At 44.9% G+C, this 21,149-nt stretch overlaps 2 protein-coding genes across 3 annotated transcripts in view; one reads left to right on the top strand and one right to left on the bottom strand.

Moving 5' to 3' along the window:
• The window catches only part of LOC145519897 (uncharacterized), a 347,803-nt gene that overhangs the window by 130,773 nt on the left and 195,881 nt on the right, over positions 1–21,149 (bottom strand). Inside the window, exon 24 of the mRNA XM_081524944.1 lies at positions 14,773–14,846. The gene's annotated coding sequence lies outside the window, so the exon portion shown is untranslated. The remainder of the gene's footprint in view (positions 1–14,772; positions 14,847–21,149) is intronic.
• LOC145519899 (uncharacterized) lies at positions 372–17,727 on the top strand. 2 transcript variants are annotated; one of them, XM_081524955.1, is made up of 3 exons: positions 372–592; positions 7,811–7,976; positions 17,171–17,727. In XM_081524955.1, the coding sequence occupies exons 1-3, from the start codon at positions 573–575 to the stop codon at positions 17,294–17,296; spliced, it is 312 nt and encodes a 103-aa protein (XP_081381081.1). In that variant the 5' UTR covers positions 372–572; the 3' UTR covers positions 17,297–17,727. The 2 variants fall into 2 exon arrangements, 1 of the variants encoding a protein (XP_081381081.1); XR_014064005.1 differs by lacking the exon at positions 17,171–17,727 and adding an exon at positions 12,484–12,714 and having other exon boundaries at positions 400–592; positions 7,811–12,189.

A 21,149-nucleotide genomic window follows, 5' to 3' on the forward strand; every position in this document is an offset into this window, starting at 1 on the left:
TGTGATAGGCACTATGCTAGGTACCACATAGAGTGGTGATCAAAGTAGAGACCAAAGCGGGCCCTTGTCCTCACTGAGTTTATTCTTCCTTGAGAGCAGCCCTGATGACAATGTCTCTGTTTATTCCTGATTTGTCATCTTCAAAGAAATCATGTTCAGGTATATTCCATTCCAGCCCAGTGAACCTATCACCATATCCTCTGCTTAGAAATGTCACAATTCCTACCCTTGGCAGAGAACATCAGGTGGCTAAGGCACAACAGTCCACCTCCACCCCACCCCCCATTCCTGCCCAGTATCCACAGAAACATCAGTTCCAAGAAGATGCTTCTCAACAAAGCCACCTCATGATAGCTGAATGATGATGTCATAGACAAGATCTCACTCAACACTGCCATCAATCCCAATGGGAAGGTGCTCTTATTAACACCACCACTGTCTTGCCATTAAGAAAGCCGATGCTCAGGGAAGTTCAGTGACTTTCTAAAGACCACACAAGTAACAAATGATGGAGCTGGAGTCCAATCTCTGTTGCTCATCCCACGGACTAGGCTTCTAACCACTGCCAGGCCATGATGACCTGGGAACAGAGGTAGTCTGGTTTAGACAATTTATGGGACCCCAGAGGACCCATGGGAGGAGGAACTTAAGAAGGGAGTAATTAATTACTGCATTTGTGTGTCTCCTCTTTGAATTAGTCAACTTGGGTTGCTATAACAAAATACCAGATTGGGTTGCTGAAACAACAAAAGCTGTTTTCCACAGTTCTGGAGACTAGAAGTCCGTAATCAAGGTGCTGGCAAAGTTAGTTTTTGAAGCAAGCTCTCTTCCTGGTTTGTAGCTCTCTTCCTGGTTTGTAGACTACTTGTTGATACATGGCCTGTCCTCTGTGCATGCATGCAGAGAGATGCAGAGAGATACAGAGAGTGGGGAGTAGGGGAGGAGGAGAGAGAGAGAGTGAGGGAAGGGGCGAGAGGAAGCTCTAGTGTCTCCTCTTATAAGAACACGGATCCTATTAGGTAAAGGGCCCATCCTTATGACCTCATTTACCCTCAGTTACTTTCTTAGAGGTCTCATCCCCAAATACGGCTACTGGTGGTGGGGCTTCAACTTATGAATTTGTGGGGGACAGAAATATTCGGTCCATGACATTCCAAAGAGGTCTTAGAGGTTATTTAGAGAAGATCATTATGCATACTGGGTGTCTCCAGTGGTGGGACATTAACTTTGCTAACAACCTTAAAGATGATCAAGGCATTCTGTGGCAGAGACTAGCCATTGATTATAGGGAGTTAATGATCTAATGGCATCTAATTACATTCAGTGGACAGGGCTCAAGTCCTGGGACTAGTGTCAGTGTTATGCTTTTCTCTCCTCTCATGTTGGACACAAGGGCCAGAGATAATAACCATCGTGTATTCCAAAGTCTTCTGGCAGAATTCTAATTTCATATAATTTTCTTCTTTGTAGTAAACATAACTCCTGATGAGTTTAACTGAATGGGATTTAATTTGTACATCTTTGTAAGAACTTTTGTGAAAAGAATCAGACCAGAAAAGTTCAAGGTTCATTTTGCCGTTTTCTGCTCTTTGCTTGAGAGACTCTCTCTGTGTGTACAAAAGCATATTACTATATTTATGGGACCCTTTTGAATTGAGCTAGGCTTTCATAGGTTTAGCAGGCTACTGGAATTTTTTTCCTTTTCTAATCTCTCATGTAGGTATCTTTCTGCCAAATGGATTGTTGTGGGTCTATGGAATTAGAGGTGTGGTTATTTCCTTACTGAGTTTTATTATCTCTTCCCAGAGCTTCCCATCCAAGTACAACATCCATGCTTTTCATGGAGGCAGCAACCTCACCTGGAGGTGCCTGAGTTCTTACGGATGGGCCAGCACTGGTCATGAGGAGTCAGCCCAGTAGGTCCGCATCACAGAGATTTAGGAATTTAGGGATGAAATTAAAATTTTGCAAGCGTTATATTTCAGAACTGAAAGAATGTAAAAGCCCTGTAGGAAAGAGATTCACCAGTTCCCTCCCTGACCAGGAATGTCTGGCAAAGTAGATTCTGATGGGGCCGCCTGTAAATGTTGCTTCACAGCAGAGCTGAAGATCATTATCCTGATACCCGGTCATGAGTTCTGAGAGGATAACCCTTTTCTTCTGGGTGAGCCCATGCTTTCCATACCTCGGAGGTCTTGGTGTCATGAAGGGAGAGGCCATCTGATGGTCAAATTTCCTAGGGAGTGGGCCGTCATAGGTCTAGATGCTGCGTGGTCAGTTCCCACTTGGCTTTATAAGGAAGGAGCAAAGCTGGAGGGGAGCCTGGGAAGGAGCCCTTGATTGGGGTCCTGTCCCTGACCTTCTGCCCCACACTCACCTACTGCACAAAATGGAATAAAGAGACGTGAGAGGTGATCCAAAGTGATCAAATGCAAGTCAAACCAAACTAAACAAATTAGGGTTTTATAACTGAAAGTTATGAAAGTAACTGAAGAGTTCACAATCAACGGTACAATTAAAGGAACCTAAATCAATTAACACACTTATATGGAGCTGTTATGGGCTTCCTTGGTGGCTCAGTGGTAAAGAATTCACCTGCCATTGCAGTGGATGCAAGGGACAAAAGACACAGGTTTGATCCCTGTGTCTTGAGTTGGGAAGATCCCCTGGAGAAGAAAATGGCAACCCACTTCAGTAATCTTGCCTAGGAAAATCCCATAGACAGAGGAGCCTGGCAGGCTACAGTCCATGGGTCCTCAAAAGAGTCAGACACGACTTAGCAACTAAACAACAACAACAATTCAGAGTTATTAGGAATCTGTCTCTCCAGCTCCTGGCTCTGCCCTCCTTTGTGCTGTCTTCAGTCACTGGTGGGCTTTTCCCACATGGAAGCAAGACGGGTACCAACCACTCTGGGCCTCATCCTACCAACTCAGCAACCCCAACAGAAAGATAAACCCCCTTTCCCAATAATCCCACAGACATCTCAAGGCTCACTCTTGTTAACTTAACTTGGGTCTTCTTTCTACTCACAGAAGTGAGGGCTAGAGTCGCCCTTATTTAATCCACATGGTCTGAGAGAGGAAAGGAAGTGCAATTGCATAAGTGGAGATTTGGGTGGTGTATCCAGAAAAAGGGAATGGAAAAAAAAACCTTCTCATACACATGGACAAATGCTCTAAGATACCAGGGTGAAAGTGGAATTTTAAGCAACCTCAAGTCTGGAAGATTAAAACTGGTAAAATATTATATCTGTGGTAAATGTTTGCATTATAGAACAATTCATTATCCTTAAATAGAATTGCCCTGGCACAGCAATAAAATGTCTACTTATGGATCTGTAGACTTCAAGATTATGGTTGATGAGGGCACACACACACAAACAAAAATACAGCTAAAGCATTAAGAGACGTTGAATTAATGCAGATTTGTGAGGGAAAAAAAGTGTGCTTTAGTCAATGAATGAGAATGCAGAGTTTTACTTACTAGGGTCAAGTTTACATGCATTAAAAATCTTCCCTTGAGACTTCATCAACTTTTATAATTGGAGTACAAAAGTTAAGTGTTTTAGTTGAGGGAAAAGGAAAAGAGCAGAGTTTTCCAGTTGCAAGTCTGCTCAGCTGGTCAGGGACAGTAGGAGAGAGGGTTGATAAAAGCACAAATCAGCAATGTTATCTCTCAGGCCTAGGGAGCTACTACTGGCTGGTTGGGTGGGTCCATTCATGGATGACCCATATATAGTAGCATCTGAAACGGGGCATTGCCCCTTAGCCACTCTTGCCTCTCAAGAGTATCATGAGAACACATCTGAGATCAGGACCTGGACACCACGTGGGGGATGAGATGGCTTCATTTCACTATCTTTGAAACTGTCACCAGAAATCCAGACCTAGGATATTGAAGATCTCTTTTTTAAAAAGCTGAAAGAATTGATTCCTGGATGTTGGCTAGCTCTTCCTCCATGGGGCTTGAGGTCACTAGCCCATGCAATATAAGAGCGTGATTGATTGCCATGGCATCATATATAATAATAATAAAAGATGTGTTACTGATACCCTGATACCGTAAGAGCTATTTTTATCTTGTTCTTCCCTTATTTTTCATCTGTATCAGTGTGGTTTATGTAAACCTGACACATTTGTGTATGTGAAACAGATGCAGGGCAAAGCACAGTCATGTCTGTTTGAACCATATTTTTTTAATCATAGACATGATTTATGAAAATGTTCTATGCGTATGAGTTTTTTCTTTCTCTCTCAAACAAAATGCACAGTAATTATAAATCTAACATTCAATTTTTCTGGTACTTGAAGAGTTAGAAGTAAAGTTTTAAAGCTGCTTTGCCTAATCTGTCTTCATTAGGTGTTGTAAGAGAAATAGCATGAGTTTCTGCAGATGCAAATTAGAATTTGAGAAAAGATTTTTGCTCTTCAAATGCATGATATGAAATGGCCTCTCAACCACATGGAGCCACATCCCCTAAACATTCTCTACCACTGAGGGACTGGGTGCGGCTTCCCCTGCAGTCTCTCCGTGAATGGCAGAAAGAAAGGACCTTTCCCAACCTCCATCTCCAATGGAGCAAATTACATAGTGTTTCCATGAGAGAGATTATTAACCCAAGTTTTACCACGGCAAATGACCCATCACCTCTCAGATTTCTCGGACCTGCAACCTAGAAGTCGTCTCCTTCACCCTCATGTCCAATCCATGACCAATCCACGACTGTGGGTTGCATAGAGTTTATCTCCTTAATGCTTTTTTAGAATCTATCTGCTTCTCTACACCACACATCCTAGAGACCAAAGCATCACCACCTTCCTCCTGGCCATAAAATCACCCTTAAATAACCTCCATTTTGAAATCCATTCTTGCCCTCTTCAGCTCGAGCCTTTTCTTCCACAGCCAGACCTAGAGCTGGAGTAAAGGGCTACCTGCCAGGAGTTGTGGTCTTCAATAGAATGACTGACTGACTGATGAATAATGAATAAATACCCCAATGTCTCTCTCTCTCCTTTCCCGTTTCCACATCCTCTGGCACCTTCCACTGACTGAACCCAACTCAGATGTAGACCACAGGAAGGCCCAGCAGATGAACTTGGCAGAGGTCAGCCTTCCTGGGGTACAGAGCAGGAATAGTAGGATGGAGAAGGGCAGAGAGTGAATTCAGAGGCACAGAGAAATCAACCTCCACACAGCTCCTTGGCTTAAAATCCTTCCAATGGCCCACTGTGCTCAGGTCCGATGCCTGCTACCCCATCTCAAATAGTCAGAAGTCAAAGTGTTAGAATTAAAGAAAAAAAGAATTGTACTTTTCTTACTTTTTCCTAGCTATAGTAAGAAGCTGATGCCAAGACCTGTTTTATGAGAAGATTTTCTGAGATTAGCACATTGTTCAAATGGATGCTGTTAAATTAATGTTATTTAAAGAGCTTGTAGGTGGTTTCTGCAGTCTTGTTTATGTAGCTACTTTCTCGTAACTTCCCACATTTCTTCCATTATGGCCTGTGCAAAATGCAAATGACACACCAGTCCCATCGGGATGATCCTGATTCTGAGCTCCTTCCCGTGAACAGAGCTGCCTTGTCCCTGGGATTCATGCAAAGATGAATCAAGTCTGTTCACACAAAACCAACATGGGCAATAGCTTGATCTAGAATACTTGTTAGCCTTTACAAAAAGGTAGATGTTTGCAATAGTAGCTCTAAACTAATAAGAGCTTTTTCCTATGCCAAAGGAGACATCATTTAAATGTACATTTTAAAGAAAATAGTGATCTGGTTCTGTCATCTATTTTAGGCCATGGCTTTGTTCTTTGTCTTCCTTTTACCCTCCTTTCCTGCCCTTTCTTTTGCCTTTCTCCTCCATGCTTTCTTTCATTCTTTAACATATCCTCCCCTTTTCTAGAATTTTTCATCTTTTACTAAGAATAGTATATTCTTTTTAAAATTAAATTTTTAATATAGAGAAATATAATGAAAAATTACCCATAGTTCCAGCCCTTAACTACTATAGTAATTAACTACTAGTAACAAACAACATACCGCCTCCAGTCTTTTTTCTACAAAGAGAACCCCTGCTGTCTTATTTAGCAAACATCCCAGTAGTATCTAATGTGTGTTGTTTGGGGGCCACTGCAGGCAATGGGCAGAAAGAGTTGCATCTTATTATCCTGTAATACTTAGAGGGACTTACCTCTAGGAATCTGCCTTGCAATGCAAGGGATGCGTGTTTGATCCCTGGTCAGGGAACTAAGATTCCACATGCCATGGAGCAACTAAGCCTGTGTGCCGCAACTACTAAGCTTGCAGGCCACAACTAGAGAGTCCGTGCACCGCCACGAAAGAAGAGGACTAGGACTGGACACAGTCATATAGATAAAGTTTTTTTTAAAAAAGAATACTTAGACAATTGTAGTAGGTCATCTCTGTGGGACATGCAAACTGGGTAACGGAAATGTTTTGCAACCTTTTAACCCTTCAGGTTTTTTTTTGTTTGTTTTTTTCAAAAAATTGAAAAGCTGCATTGAAGACTGAAGAAGCTGAAAGGTAGAAATAGGGAGAAATATCCTTTAAAGAGAGTTTTGAGCACGCTGTAATTCTTACCTTACCCCAAGTCCCCATCCACTGTGTGTGGGGGTTGCTTTCTCTTAACCCCAAGGCACAGAGTGAGGTTTCAAGTTCACCCTTCAAGGAAGCAGATAGACTTCCTGGAAACTCTGGGGCTATGGAGACTGTGCTGGGCCATTGCCTGAAAGGCATGGGAGAGGGTGACTTCTCTGGGCACAGCCCACACTTCCAGAATGTTTCCTCCAGACCACAAGCCGGCCACATAGGAGAGTCTCAGTCGGGAGGGCACCAGAAGAGACAATGGATGGGGTAAACCTCACCAGGGGAAAGTGGGGAGCAGCCCATGGGGAGATTTTGATCTGCATAAGGGGCCTGGAGAGGAGAGATCTCCAGTGATGAAGTGTCAGATGAGCCAGACTCCCCTGCAACCCAACATCAGTCATGGGCAGAGAAAAACAACATCAAATTACAGTAGGGTTGATACAGAAGGACCTTTCCTACCTTTTAACTCTCCCAGGACTGGAGGAGTCAGAAACACAGCGACCAGGGCCAAAAAGATGAGAAAGAAGGGGAAATGAAGAAAGATCTGCATGCCTCTTCCTCCATTAGAGGTCTCAACTTGAGGCCTCCCGAGCTGGGAAGAGGCAAAGCTTTACCCTGAAGTGGAATTTTGGCTATTACATGAAACTACATTATTTCTCAAAATGACACAATTTCTGAGACCATCTCTAGACTTTTTTCCAAGAGTGGGAAAGAGTTGCCCCCAAAAGTGGGTTTGAAAGGGCAAACGGGAGGAAAAAAAGGGTGCTGTATGTTGCCATCTAATTGAGTAGCAAGTCTTTATGACTTAGAGGCCAAGTAGGAGACTCAGGTTCTATCCCTGGGTCAGGAAGATCCCCTGGAGAAGGAAATGGCAACCCACTCCAGTATTTTTGCCTGGGAAATCCCATGGACAGAGGAGCCTGGCGGGCTATAGTCCAGGGGGGTCACAAAAGAGTCAGACGTGACTTAGTGATGAAACAACACAACATATCTACCTGCCTTTAAAAATTACAGAAATGATATGCAAACTTGCCACCTCCAAACAAATGTAAACATTGTTCTTAAACCCAATGCCCCATTTGATTTCCGCCTGTCTTCACCACCTGCAACCTTTATATTCCTATAAAGCATTTACATATGTAAAGCTTTCTTCTTTCTTTTATCTCCTATCGTTTGATCCTTGTGGCAACTCCTTGCAGGAACAGAGTGGAGCGCCAACTCCACTTGACCGCGGGGAAGGCTGAGGCTCACGGATGTTACAGATGTGCGCGCACCTGCTTGGCGGCAGCCAGAGCTCTGGCCTCAGGCTGCACTGGAATCATAAGCAGGGACTGGTTAAGCAGCCGATCCCCTGAGGACAGCACGGTTTGTCTTCTGCTCTTTCCCCCGTTTCTCCCTGTAACCCACCCTTTGGAAAGGAATCTTGGTTTGCATCCTTGGTATGCTGACCCGCTCTGCTGCCCCCGCGTGCCTTTCCTGTTAATGGAAGGCCTGGCACCCCTACACCTTAGTCATGCCCAATTCATCTTAGTGGATGGGTCAGCCAAGCCAGCATTTACTCAGGCCTGATGCCACTGGGGCAGAGTCTTTTACAACACCAACAGTGACGGCCAGTGAGGAGGCTTGCTTAGTTCAAGTTCATTGCCTTTTGGCATTAGTACCCGATGCCTTTGGGACAGACCCATGGCATTCCTTTATGAGGTACAATGACCATCTCTTGGGCGGCTTGGGAGCCCCCTGGTGTCATTTTGTTTGGCACTTAAGGCTGGAAGCCACCCCTGGGCTTCTCTCAGGGTTTGGAGCTCAGAGTGGGTGATTCTTCATTAAACAGCCAACTCTGCATGGTTCTTTATAAGAGGGAGGCTGTAACACGCATGCTGGAAGGATACAGGGGAAAGTTTCTCAGATGGTTACCTTCCTTTTTGGCCTTTTAAAATTCAACTTAAAATTCTAATCAGTTGAGGAAATGCCATGTCCATTGTTTGGGTCATCATAAAACATCATGGAAACCGATGTATCAATTCTCTGAGGAAAATGAGAACAGGGGTGGTTCCCCCAGCTCTAGTGTCCCATCCAGGCCACCCTTTGGTTGAGTTCATTTTCCTGATCCATATGCACAATTTATTTTTTGAAACTCCAAATCTGAATTTCCCCTTTACTAACTAGCCATGATTTGTGATTGGGGTGTCAAAGGACTGTCAGAATACTGCCGTCGTTACAAGCATAGCTTTGGAATCAGACCTAAGTTTGAATTTTGGATAAACTACTTTCCGTAAGTGAGAACTTGGCCGAGATTATTAGTTACGGGCTGCTGCTGAGCCTCCATGTTTTACCTGTACAGTGGTTTTCAGTGTGAGCCCTGGACTAGTAGCTTCGACATCATTGAGGAATCTGTTAGGAATATGCCCTTTTTCAGGAGCCTACTCCTGGAACTCAACTGAATCAAAAACTCCAGAGGTGGGACTAGCATGTTGGAACCAGCCTTCTCAGTGAGTCTCCCTGTGCCAAAGCTCGAGACCTCTCCCCATTCTGTATATTAGAGTGAGGGTCTTGCCTTGATTGGGTTAGAGTTTGTGATTTAATGAGGGGACAAGCTGTGCTTGTCAGCGCTCTGCCCTGACACCTCTGCCCCGGTGCACAGAGCTATGGGCGATGTGTGTCGGTGGCTGAGCACACGAAAGGGAAGCGAGGTTTAGCCACGTCTTTGTGGCACTGCTGTGCTGGTATCTGTATAAGGGCCTGGGAGACAGTCTCTCTGGTCCTGAGGGAGCTCTAATAGGGAAAGGCAGTCAGTGCAAGGCTGCTCAATGAGCATGGAAGATGCTTGGTGAGGTGGAGCCCTTGAGGGACACGGGCAGGCACCGCGGCAAATGTTCACGTCCACACTTGGGTCTTAAAATAGCCCTGACGTCGTCTGAATGAGGCTGAAGGGTTCCGGCCCCTCACAAGCTGCTCATCTTGCCGACATCTGGGGGAACTATCTTGTTTCTTTGTTCTCAGTCTCTCTGAACTTGGTTTGCTGGTGGTATTGGCAGGATCTTCTCATTAGGAGAAGGGTAGGGGAAAAGTCTCCAGTTGGCCCGACTCTCCAAGTATCACACGTTTGCTCCTCTGCCGTGCAGGACACTCCAGCCCTGTGCACATACTTTCTGCATGACCACGGTTCTCTCCAGCAGCAGGGTGAACCGCCCCCCTCAGTCATGCTGAGCCCAGGCTTTTCAGCTCCTTTGTAGAGGCATGTGCCCAGGAGGGCAGGGAAGCCTGGAAATGTCTGCTGAAGTTAACAGTGCCCTGCCTGGAAAGCACTGGAACTGGGGCCTCCCAGGTGGTCGCGGAATCCCCGGTCTCCCAGGTAAACTGTGAGAGCACAGAGGGAGGAACACATCAGGCGATGCTGACAAGGCAGGATGCCAGCCTTCCGGCTCTGGTTGTGATGAGCAGCAGCCTCCTGCCTGGCCTGTGGTTAACGCCAGATCTCTGCTCCATCCGGATCAAAAAGTAGTCGCGAGGAGCCGCGCCTTTCCACTGGAGTCATCCTCTGCGTCATCCAAGCACTTCACATTCCAGAGAAAGAAAATGCACGCTCTCTGAAAACCTTCCCCGGCCCCATGAGGATCCAAAAAGCAGAGTGAGAAAAAAACGGGGACTGCTGGACACTGACGTCTCAACAGACTTCCCTTTAGAAGCGCTGCACCCTTGAGGGAGGCGGCAGGTAGAGTCACACAGGCACTCAGCACCTTCTGAGGGTGAAACCCAGATCCCTGCTGGTTTCTCCTCGTATTGTTTCTTCAGCTTTGGTCACACTGCTGCTGCTGCTAAGTCGCTTCAGTCATGGCCAACTCCTAGTGACCCCATGGACTGCAGCCTACCAGCCTCCTCCGTCCATGGGATTTTCCAGGCAAGAGTACTGGAGTGGGTTGCCATTGCCTTCTCCATTTGGTCACACAGGGCTCTCTAATCTCTGTATTGGGATTCCACTGTGATTGTTTCTCATGTATTATTAGTGCTAAGTTCATTGTGGGAAGAATGAATAATGACTGTTATCCTTGAAAGGAAACTCACACTGCAGGTACGGGTTCATTTACATCTCAGCTCAAGCAATGTCCATCCCACGTGGCAGATTCAGGGGAGAGAGGCATGTACATTAAAAAAGAAACCAAAACAAAACTGAATCTAAATAATGTGAGCCCCACACTTCCTCCATGAAGGTGCTCAGTGTCAGATACAGGGTGAGCAAGGTGGTGGTGTTGGCAAGGGTGGTGGAGAAACACACTCCAAACGCGGTTAACTAGAGTTACCACTAGTTCACAAGTAATAAGGGCCCAGATTTGTGTTCGAGGACCTGCCAGTTCCCTAGGTCTCCTTTTCTCTTACTGGCTGCTGCTCCTGACATACTCAGTGGGGCGTGATGGTGCTCAGTTTTCTACTAGAAAGAAACAGGACAAAATTTTAACTACAAGTGGGAAAATGTGACCAAGAGCAGATTACTGCATGTTTGATTAACTGAGCATCTTCCTCGCAGTGAAAGCTTGACTAATGAAGAACACACCAGAGGGAAGGGCACCTCAGTGCTCAGGACTGTATCGTCACAACTCGACTTGACTGCTTTACCCCCATCCCTGCACTGGTACTACACGCTCACCTCTGAGCTGAGAGTTCCAAGAATTCAGGCTTAAATGCACTGTGGTCCTTCCTCTTTGCTGGTCTCCGTGGAGAGAGACATTCGCCGTCAAGTCACACTAAGCCTGGACTCTGAGGAAGCATGAGGGGTACACACGCAGGAGGATGGTAGGATGGAAACCACAGAATAGGAGGAAAAGACCCTGAAGGCAGAGGGAATGGCTCCGGAGTGGGTTTGGAGGTGGGTGTGGGCAGGAGGTGCTTGGGGGAGTCCTGGGTGGCTGGACTAAGGGATGTCAGGAGGCAGGCGGCGAGGCAAACATGGCAGGCTGGGAAGCTGCCATTTTATTGACTTTGCAAAGGGCAGCCTTAGAGGGTTCCTGAGCCTGCAAATGATAAGATAGCATCTGTCTTTTGGGAATGAAAGCCAGTGTCGAATGTGGAAGGTGAACTGAAAGAGAGGCAGGGAGCTGACCAGCCATTCAGAGTGCCCGAATCACTCTAGGCAAAGCTCTCTTGACAGCAGTGGAGACAGGGGTGGATGGCACAAACTGATGTGGGGTCACTGCGGGGCAAGAGGTTTCAGTTGGGGGTGAAGAATAAGTTGCTGATGAGCACGCCAAGGTCGAGAGCCTCTGTTTGTACCTCTCAAGCCATGATCTGTAAGGAACGGTTCCTGAGGGCCTTGAAGCCGCGCAGGCCTTCCCGGTAACCTCCCCATGAAGGTCGTGGGTGGTGAGACGTCTGAGGGATGAGGTGAGCTTGCACAATCGGATTTTTCACCTGGGCCCAACCCAAGGTCTGCTACCTTCTGTGGGAGGGAGGCACTGAAAGCTTTGGAGAACTAGCTTCTAATTCCGTCCAGGAGGAGATTTCTGAGTTACTCTGACTCATACATGGAGTCCTGGGTCCTGCCCAAAGAGGAGCAGGCTGCTGTGAGAGCCATGTCCTGACCAAGGTAGGTTCTCATCCGTAATGAGACAAGCTCCTCATTCACTGCATTACTGACCACTTCTTGCTTTGGGTGCTGCTTAATAAACATAAATTCCTTTAGTCCACATTCTATCATTTTATCACCAATTTAGCGATGATGAAATGGGCTCATCGGACTTCCTAAAACTGCTTTCCTCTCATTTTGCTCTCAGATTTTGATAAAAATGAATCAATTGGTATTCTGGTCTATTAGTATTTGCCACTTGATGTGTCTCTGTTGGTAATCTGAGCCATTCTTTTCTTCTCTGGCAACTGTCAGGTCCTTCTGAGTACCTGAGCGTCAGGCTTTTTTCACTCACTGATGTGGATACCTGATGGAGCCTTTCAACTGGAAACTCATGGTGCTCAATTCTGTTCACATCACTTAGTTGCCCTCGTCAGACACCTGCTTTAGGGCTTCTGCAGGTTTATGACTTTGGATCTTTGACTGCCATTGTGCAAGGGTTTGGTTGGGAAGGAGGGAGTGGAAATAAATGAGCATGCACTCAAGTCCTTGTGTTTAAAAACAGCTATTTTAAGTAGTTAAGTATTTTGAGCTATTTTAAGTATTTTTTGAAAACTCCATCAGAAACTGAGGCTCACATCACTCATTAGAGAAATGCAAATCAAAACTACAATGAGGCATCACCTCACACCAGTCAGAATGGCCATCATCAAAAAGTCTACAAACAAACAAACAAACAGTCTACAAACAATAAACGCTGGAGAGGATGTGGCAAGAAGGGAACCTCCTGCACTACTGACAGGAATGTAAATTGGTACAGCCTCTACAAAGAAAGCTGTGGAAGTTCCTTAAAAAACTAAAAACGGTTACCCTAGGATGTAGCAGGCCCATTCTTGGGCATGTATCCAGTGAAAACCGTAACTCACAGTGGCTAAGACTCTGCACTCCCAAAGCAGGGGGCCCAGGGTGTTATACCTGACCAGGAAACTAGATCCCATGTGCCACAACTACAGATTCTGCATGCTGCAACTAAGACCCAGCACAGCCAAATAAACAAAACAAAACACAGGTACCCCTATGTTCATTTCACCATTATTTACAATAGCCAAGACATGGAAGCTACCTAAATGTCCATCAACAGACAAATGGGTAAAGACGACACACACACACACACAATGGAATACTACTCAGTCATATAAAAGAATGCAATACTTCCATCTGCAGCAACATGGATGGACCTGCAGATGATCATACTAAGTGAAGTAATTCAGATAGAAAAAGACAGATATCATGCTATCGCTCATATGTGGCATCTAAAAAATCATGCAAATGAACTCATTTACAAAGCAGAAAGAGACCCACAGAAATCAAAAACAAACTTATGGTTACCAAAAAGGAAATATGGTGGAGAAGGATAAATTCAGAGTTTGGGATTAACATATACACACTTCTATATATAAAATAGATAACCAACAAGGACCTACCGTATAGCACAGGGAACACTACTTAATATTCTGTAATACCTACGTGGGAAAAGAATCTGAAAAAGAATGGGAGGAAAAAAAAAAGAAACTGTTGGTTGCCCAACGTAATACCAAATAGGCTAACTGGAAATAATAGGCTAATTAGCATCACCTAGTGTGTAGAATTGGAGAAGGAAATGGCAACCCACTCCAGTGTTCTTGCCTGGAGAATCCCAGGGACGGGGGAGCCTGGTGGGCTGCCGTCTATGGGGTCGCACAGAGTTGGTCACGACTGAAGCGACTTAGCAGCAGCAGTGTGTAGAATAATGCCTGGAACCTAAAAAGTACTCAATAAATACTTGGAGAATACATATTATAGAAAGTTGATGCTGCTCTGTAATTGCCGTGATGTGTGTGTATGTGCATGACCGGGGCAATGAGTTTGGTGAGAAAGTATGGACTTACAGTACAAGGACACCTGGGTTCCACCCTTGACCCTATCACAAGCCAAGCAAGGGAGTCTGAGGCTCACCTTTCTCCTCTACAAGGGGAGAATAATAACACGACATGCAGAAGTACAGTGAAGATTAGACTTCATGTTACTGATAATTTTAATACTAATTGAGTTATTAGTTCTCACACCTTTCCAAGCACTTCCTATGTATTCTCTTAACTATTTCACACAACAGCCCTATGAAATGGGTAATCTTCACATCTCATCTTACAGATGAGGACAGGAGATTCAGAGAAGTGAGAAGTGCCCCACTACAGAGTGGGGAAGGCAGGTTAAGATTCACACTCAAGTCTACGGTATTTATGACAGAGCCTCAGACGTTCTGGCTATTATCACTGCATTCAATAAAACTGAGAAACAATTTCCTGACTAACAATACATTTTTTTTTTTCTGGTACCCATAATCTATGAAAACAAGGTAGCGATGGAGAAGGATTAAAAGGATCCACTGGTGGTAAAAAGTGAAGTGGCTCCTTGGACAGGTTATGCACACATATGTCTTTTAGCACTAACGTTCTGCTGTTCAAAGGTCCTTCCTCTCCCTAGCAGTTTTCAAGCTATAAAAATCCAACTCAACGGTTTTCCAAGAGCTCAAAAGATAGCTTTAGGACTCAGACTTTCTCTCACCTCTGATATGTTCCCATTGATTCCATTTGGATTCCACAAGATGACTGCTAGCGGCCTCAGGCTTACACCAGCTCCTGTGGAAGCAAGGCCTCTTTTCAGTAATTCTCATAAAAATTTTGGAGTTGAATCTCTCACTGCGTCTCATGATCCCACTCCCATAGCCTTGGTTGGAACTCTGTCTACATGACATTATGTACAATTGAAAGAGAAAACAAGATGGTTTCTCCCCAAACAATCAAACTGCTGAGTTGAGGAGATGGAGAAAGGGATGCTGAATAGTCAAAATAGATGCTCCTGTGAGGGACTCTGAGAGGTAGGGCTGAGAGCTGGGGCGTGAAGCAAGATGGAGAGGACTCAGCGGGACTCAGACCCCTCAGGTAAGAACCACTGGCTCATACAACTGTGTGTGGGGGGGGGCACTATTCATGATGCAGAGTCTGAGTGAACAGCCCACTGTGTGAAATGTCCAAGTCCCATTTCAAATAGAGCAAATATGTCCTGATAGTATCCCTTGCCTTGAGTTGCTATTGGTCAGTCTCTTAGCTGCACTTTTGTAACTGAGGCAGGGAGGTCATCTGCTCTTCTCCATCTCCTTAGGGTGGTCAAGAAAGGCACAGTGAACGTTTGGTGTGTGACTGAGTGGAATATACTGGGTACAGGGTGCTTGTGGAGGCTACAAAGATGAATCCGAGGTTTTCCACTCCACATTCTCACCACTCATGGTTCTGCAACCACCATATGTGTGACCATCTATTTAATGGTGGTTTGAATGGCTGGACCACGTTCCCCCCGCCACCCAAATGAGAACAGAGATTGTATCTGGCTTTACACTGTTACAACCATATAATGTTCAATCAATACTTGTTGATTTTGGCTGACTCTATAAAGTTAACAATGCATTTTTAAATTATATAAATAATACACAAATGTGTATCAGTTGGAAAGATATTCTAACATTACAGAAAAGGCTAAGACTTCTCTGACCAATCCCTAATCTCAAATACTCCCCTTGTGGAGATTGTATCTGGCTTTACACTGTTACAACCATATAATGTTCAATCAATACTTGTTGATTTTGGCTGACTCTATAAAGTTAACAATGCATTTTTAAATTATATAAATAATACACAAATGTGTATCAGTTGGAAAGATATTCTAACATTACAGAAAAGGCTAAGACTTCTCTGACCAATCCCTAATCTCAAATACTCCCCTTGTGGCAAAGTGACAACAGCAACCACAAAGGCAAATATCACTTCAGTTTTTTGTTTGTAAGTGAGGTTTCCTTACACACAGTTTTACGGAAATGCATGATATTGTTTCAAGACTTATATCCAGTTCCACCCAGTGTCCTCCAGCAGTTACATCTTATATAACTATACAACAAACCAGGAAATAACATTGGTACAAAGGAGGTATATAGTTCTGTGCCATTTTATCACATGCAGATTTGTATGTCTGCAACCACAGTCAAGATACAGAGTTATTTCCTCAATAAATTATTCCAATTATCCCATCAGCTACTCTTTTATATAGTCCTACCTCCCCCTAGCCCTCTACTGTTCCAAAACTTCTGCCAACCACTAATCTTTTCTCTCTATATATAATTCTGTCATTTGGAGACAGAATTATACAAATGGAATTATAAATTATATTAAATGCAATCATACAGTATTTGACCCTCTGAGATTGTTTTTGTTCACTCAACATAGTGCCTTTGAAATGGAACCTTTCTTTTTTTTTTTTTTTTTTAATACAACATAAATGACTTTGTGTTACACGTATGCTTTTTAACTGGACCATGTATCCCAGACCCTTACCTTCAGGATATTCCAGCATAGCTAATCCATTGTAACTGTCACATGATAGTCCATAGAGCAGTTTCATCATGCTTTCATAATTCCCCTACTGACTGTTGCCTATGAGTTCTCTCCCCTCAAGAGGCTGCTTACAACGCGGCTGCTTTCCTAGGCTCTTTCACATATAGGTCCACATCTGTGAGTTGTGTTTAACCAGAGCCAGGAAAGCAGATACTGGGGAAAGGGTGCACCAAAAAAGAGTCCACGGGGGAGTCTCAAGTCTTTAAACAAGGCATGTGATCAAGTTCTTATGGTTCTTGAATCTCTTTTGCTTAACCCCTTTGCTAGGAGGTAAGGTGTCTTCCCACCGCCTAGAAACATGAACAAAGCTGAGATGAGAGAGGAGAAAAATCAATGTTTTCCCAGTTGCCCACCATTGTTAAGTGAATAAATTCCATGGCAGTGACTTTTGCCGTGCTCCAGAAAGGTCCTCTAAAGACACACACACACATACACACACACACACACACACACACGCCCCAAGAGACACAGCAGTAGATGACAGAATGCTGAGCAGCCTTCCTTTGCCTTCTCTGCAGGTAATAAGAGCATCTCTCTGTGTGACGAGTGAGCGGAAAGCTGTCCCACAGCCCCGTGATGAAGTGCTGATGCTGAGGGCCTCGGGTGAACAGGGTGGCAGCGCGACCCTGGGAATTCTCCTGTGAGACAACTCAAGTTACAAGCTCTCAGCTCCATCCTGACAGAATTTGACCATGGTTTCCAGGCCAGAAAGCTTTGGCAAGCCCCAAGCCCCAAACTCTGGTACTTGGGCCAGCCTGATTTGTGAAGACTCAAATTCCTTCTCCGCCTCCTCCCTTCTCGTGCCATGCCCTGAGCCTTCTGTACAAAATCTTGGGCCTGATACTCCTGTCTGGGAGGCTCCGAATTTTAAATTTTTTTTTTTTTTTATTCTTTGGGAAAAAAAGGTGGGGGGATGCTCATGTTAATAGACAAACCAGGAATCTAAACTGAAAGCAGAGGCCATGTAAACAAAACCCTTTTATGTGGTGGCTCCAAATGAGTTTACTTTAACAAAAACAGGACAAGTAAATAAGTGAGGTTTACAAATATAAACTGCAAAGTTGCTGAAGTGTGAGATAAATTGTCTAAAGCCCTTCTGTTTAAATTCTATGACCTGGCATTTCTCTTTTTGAGTTCCTATCAGAGAGAAGCTGGGGTGGAGAGAATGTTCTGTACCAGAGAAAAGATTTCTCAGAGTGGGGCCAAGGAATGATCTGATTAGGGGACTTCCTGCAGGGACCGGCCGGGTTGGGCCCTCCTCCATCCCAGGGTACAGGGAGATACCTGGCTGGTGGTAGCACCTAAGTAGCCCCACCCCATGGAAGGGACTCTTCAAAACATCTTGTTCTGCCAATATGACCCCAGAGAACAATGTTGTGCTGGAGGTAGGTAGGGATAAGAAGAAAAATTCCATCAGATGTCATTGTTACTTGAAGGGAAATCTTCTTTTATCCACCAAGAAGCAGAGGGTGCGCCCAGCAGGTGGAATTCATTACCAAGACTAGTGTCCCTGCCAGCAGGATTGGTGACCTGGCATTCAACCACTCTCCCAGGGAAAAAAATCTAAACATGGCATGAGATTTCATCTGAGTGGTTCTGAGACAGTCAACTGGATCTGGAGGTGGGGGTAGGGGTCAAACCAGTACAAGGACTGTGGGAGGAAGGCAAAGAATAGTGCGGTGGGGAGGGGGGTGGTAAGAAGACCCCTGTGCCCTGGCGTGCTGGTGAATGTTTCAACATCTTGCAGATGGGGAAAGAGTCCTGATTTGTTTCTGGATTTCCATGGAGTAAATACTTCCAGCAAGGGCAATTTCAAGTCACCAGTGGGAAGTCACTTGACTCACAAAACTCTTGAAAATTTAACAGTCAGCTCTCCCTAGCTGGTATGAGCTGGCTCCAGCCGAGCAATGCGTGCATGGGGCAGGAAGTGGATCTCAAAAGCTTGGGGTGGGAAGCAAAGTGGGGAGACTAAAGTATGAACTATTTTCCCAATGATTTAGAATGCCCTATGTTTCTTTTCTTTTTTTTAAAATAACACTTAGAATGTTTGTTCAACATCTGCCTGCTCTTTTAGACTCAATGGCTGGACTGCATTTCTCTGGGTTATTGATATATTCTATGCCTGGCATGGAAGAGGGGCTCAAAACATTTTCAGATTGGTCTAAAGGTCTAATGGATGCTATAATTAATAAGGGTACCCACTATGTGCAACGCACTGGACTAAGTCCTTGACAGGAAGTATCTACCCATCTTCACTGCCAGCTTCTCAAATCACGATAGGTGGATCATATATAAGTTTACCTGGGCTGTGCCCCAGATCTTCCTTTAAGCAGGCTTTCCACATGGATTTTATACAAACTGAAATTTTAGAACCACTTCCTGGTGGGGGAGATCTTATTACCATTATATAGATGAGGCAACTGAAGCTAGTAACTTTCCCAAGGTTGTACATTAGATAACCAGTCCAAGACATCCTGTTAGATCTGCCAGCTGTCAATATTAACCAGTAGACTAGATGGGTTCCCATATAACAAAACTGAGTAATTGGATGAATGAATGAGTGAGTGCATGACAGATTTCTCCACACCAAATGTTCACGGTGGAATTCAAAACGTCAAAGAAGGGGAAGCCAATAGGGGTCAATTCTACTAATTTGGGGGCAAGGTGATGAGGCTTAAAGATGTTGAAAACAGAATTTAAGACATTGCGGTAATGATTCGGTGCTCAGCTATGTATCAGGGACTGTGTGAGTTTTGCATCACTGCTTCGCTTAATCTGTGTAACAACTCAGCAGGAGAAACGCGGTCATCCATGCTTTACAGTGTGTGATTCAGAAAGAGTAACTCATTGAGCTCACCATTAGGAAGCAGAACAGCTGGGATTAGAACTCTAGACATCTTGAGTCTGTGCTCCCTGGCTTCTGATAAACAGGGATTCAAACCTATGCACTGGGACTAAAGAGGGAGGTCAAAGCCACCCTAAGGGAGGGTGGAGGCAAGTCTTGGGAGTGGGCTTCCTGACAGGTCTAGCAAGGGGGCCTTCAGCAGTGACTGGGAGCAGCTGAGTGGAGGACAGCAGGTGCCATGAGGACTGGGAACATGAGCCTGTGTCTCTCTGGTTCTGGGAAGATAGCACTGAAGCTGGGGCATCCTCAACACTTGTATCAACAGATACTAACTGCTGGTGAAATATTTTCCTACAGCTCTTCAGGAGTCTAGGTCCTGAATCTTGTCTTATCTCACAGCCACGTACAGGTCAAAGGAAGCTTGGAGCATCTCTTCTTGGAACTGAGGCCATTTCTTGGAGATGAAGGTCATCAGGGGTGATTAAAACTTCAAAATAAAAAGAAGTGCCTTCTGAAGAATGTTCTGTAATTTTCCCCCCTTCCTCTTCTTCATCTTTCCCACTTATAGTTGTGCACAGAGCTAATGACAAAGGGATGAAAAGTCTTGTTGGCCGGAAGGAGCACATATTTGTGTGGTGGGGAGAACTGAGCTGGAGAGCCTGCTTTCTGCCAGGAAGACAGCCTTCCCGGGGATCATCCTTCTTGAGTACGAGGGTTTGGAATGAACACAGCATGACATAATTAATAAGCAGATCGGTGTCTGCACACAAGCTTTCTTTAAAGAATGTCTGGGATTCTGTGGGTGGGAAGAAGCCAGGACAGCAAGCTAAGGGTGAAGAGGAAGGGGCATCCACCAAATGACTCTGCCAAGGCCGTGCTTTTTACTGACCTGCTCTGGTCCTGGTCTTTCCTAAAGCACAGGAGTTGGGGTGGGGCAGGTGGGCAGTTTTCTGCATCACCACTGGGCTTATAAACTGGTCTAATCTCTCTGGAGGGAAAATGGGTAAAATGTCACCATCTCTAATGAGTGCCCACTGCTGACTATCATAAACCACTAGGATTTTGGAGCCATTTGTTACTCTAGTATTATTTAGCCCCAACCTGACTGAAGTAGTAGATAATGATGGACAGTTAGGCAAAAGGTATTTGCACCCTACAAAAGCACCTTATGTGACTCTAAAATTATGAGATTGCACATTTGTAAAAAAACAAAAAACAAAAAACCCCCCAAACTTTTATTGGTCACACAGCATAGCACTGGGACTTCAGTTCCTGACCAAGAATTGAACCTGTGCTCCTTGCATTGGAAACACAGAGTCTTAACCACTGGACCACCAGGGAAGTCCCAGATGGTTGCACATTTATTCATGTGTAAGGTTCTCTGAAATGTATTTTCACATAGAAAAGCCATGACACCAAACAGCACACAGGGCATGGTTCTCCTTTGGCAAATCTAGACGAGTGGACTGTAGGTGTCACTGGCATCTAAACACGGCTGACTGCACAATTCCCCTCCCCTCCCTTGGCGCTTGTCTCAGTGCAGTTCAAGGGCCCTGACCCCTACATGCGCTGCTTCATGATTTCAGTTTCTCAGCAGCTCTCATCTGCACGACACCACAAACACCCAGGAAATCACAGCCTCTGAATGTCTT

This window comes from Giraffa tippelskirchi, chromosome 9, assembly GCF_054371585.1.
Source record: "Giraffa tippelskirchi isolate mGirTip1 chromosome 9, T2T-mGirTip1v1.2.pri, whole genome shotgun sequence".
NCBI classification, from domain to species: Eukaryota; Metazoa; Chordata; class Mammalia; order Artiodactyla; family Giraffidae; genus Giraffa; species Giraffa tippelskirchi.

What these genes read in the sequence shown, in the direction of transcription:
- LOC145519899 (XM_081524955.1), top strand. Translation starts at nt 573, where the DNA reads ATGATGACCTGGGAACAGAG. An exon ending in ATGATGACCTGGGAACAGAG is followed by an intron (nt 593 to 7,810) that starts GTAGTCTGGTTT and finishes AACTCCTTGCAG; the next exon opens with GAACAGAGTGGAGCGCCAAC. An exon ending in GATCCCCTGAGGACAGCACG is followed by an intron (nt 7,977 to 17,170) that starts GTTTGTCTTCTG and finishes CCTTCTCTGCAG; the next exon opens with GTAATAAGAGCATCTCTCTG.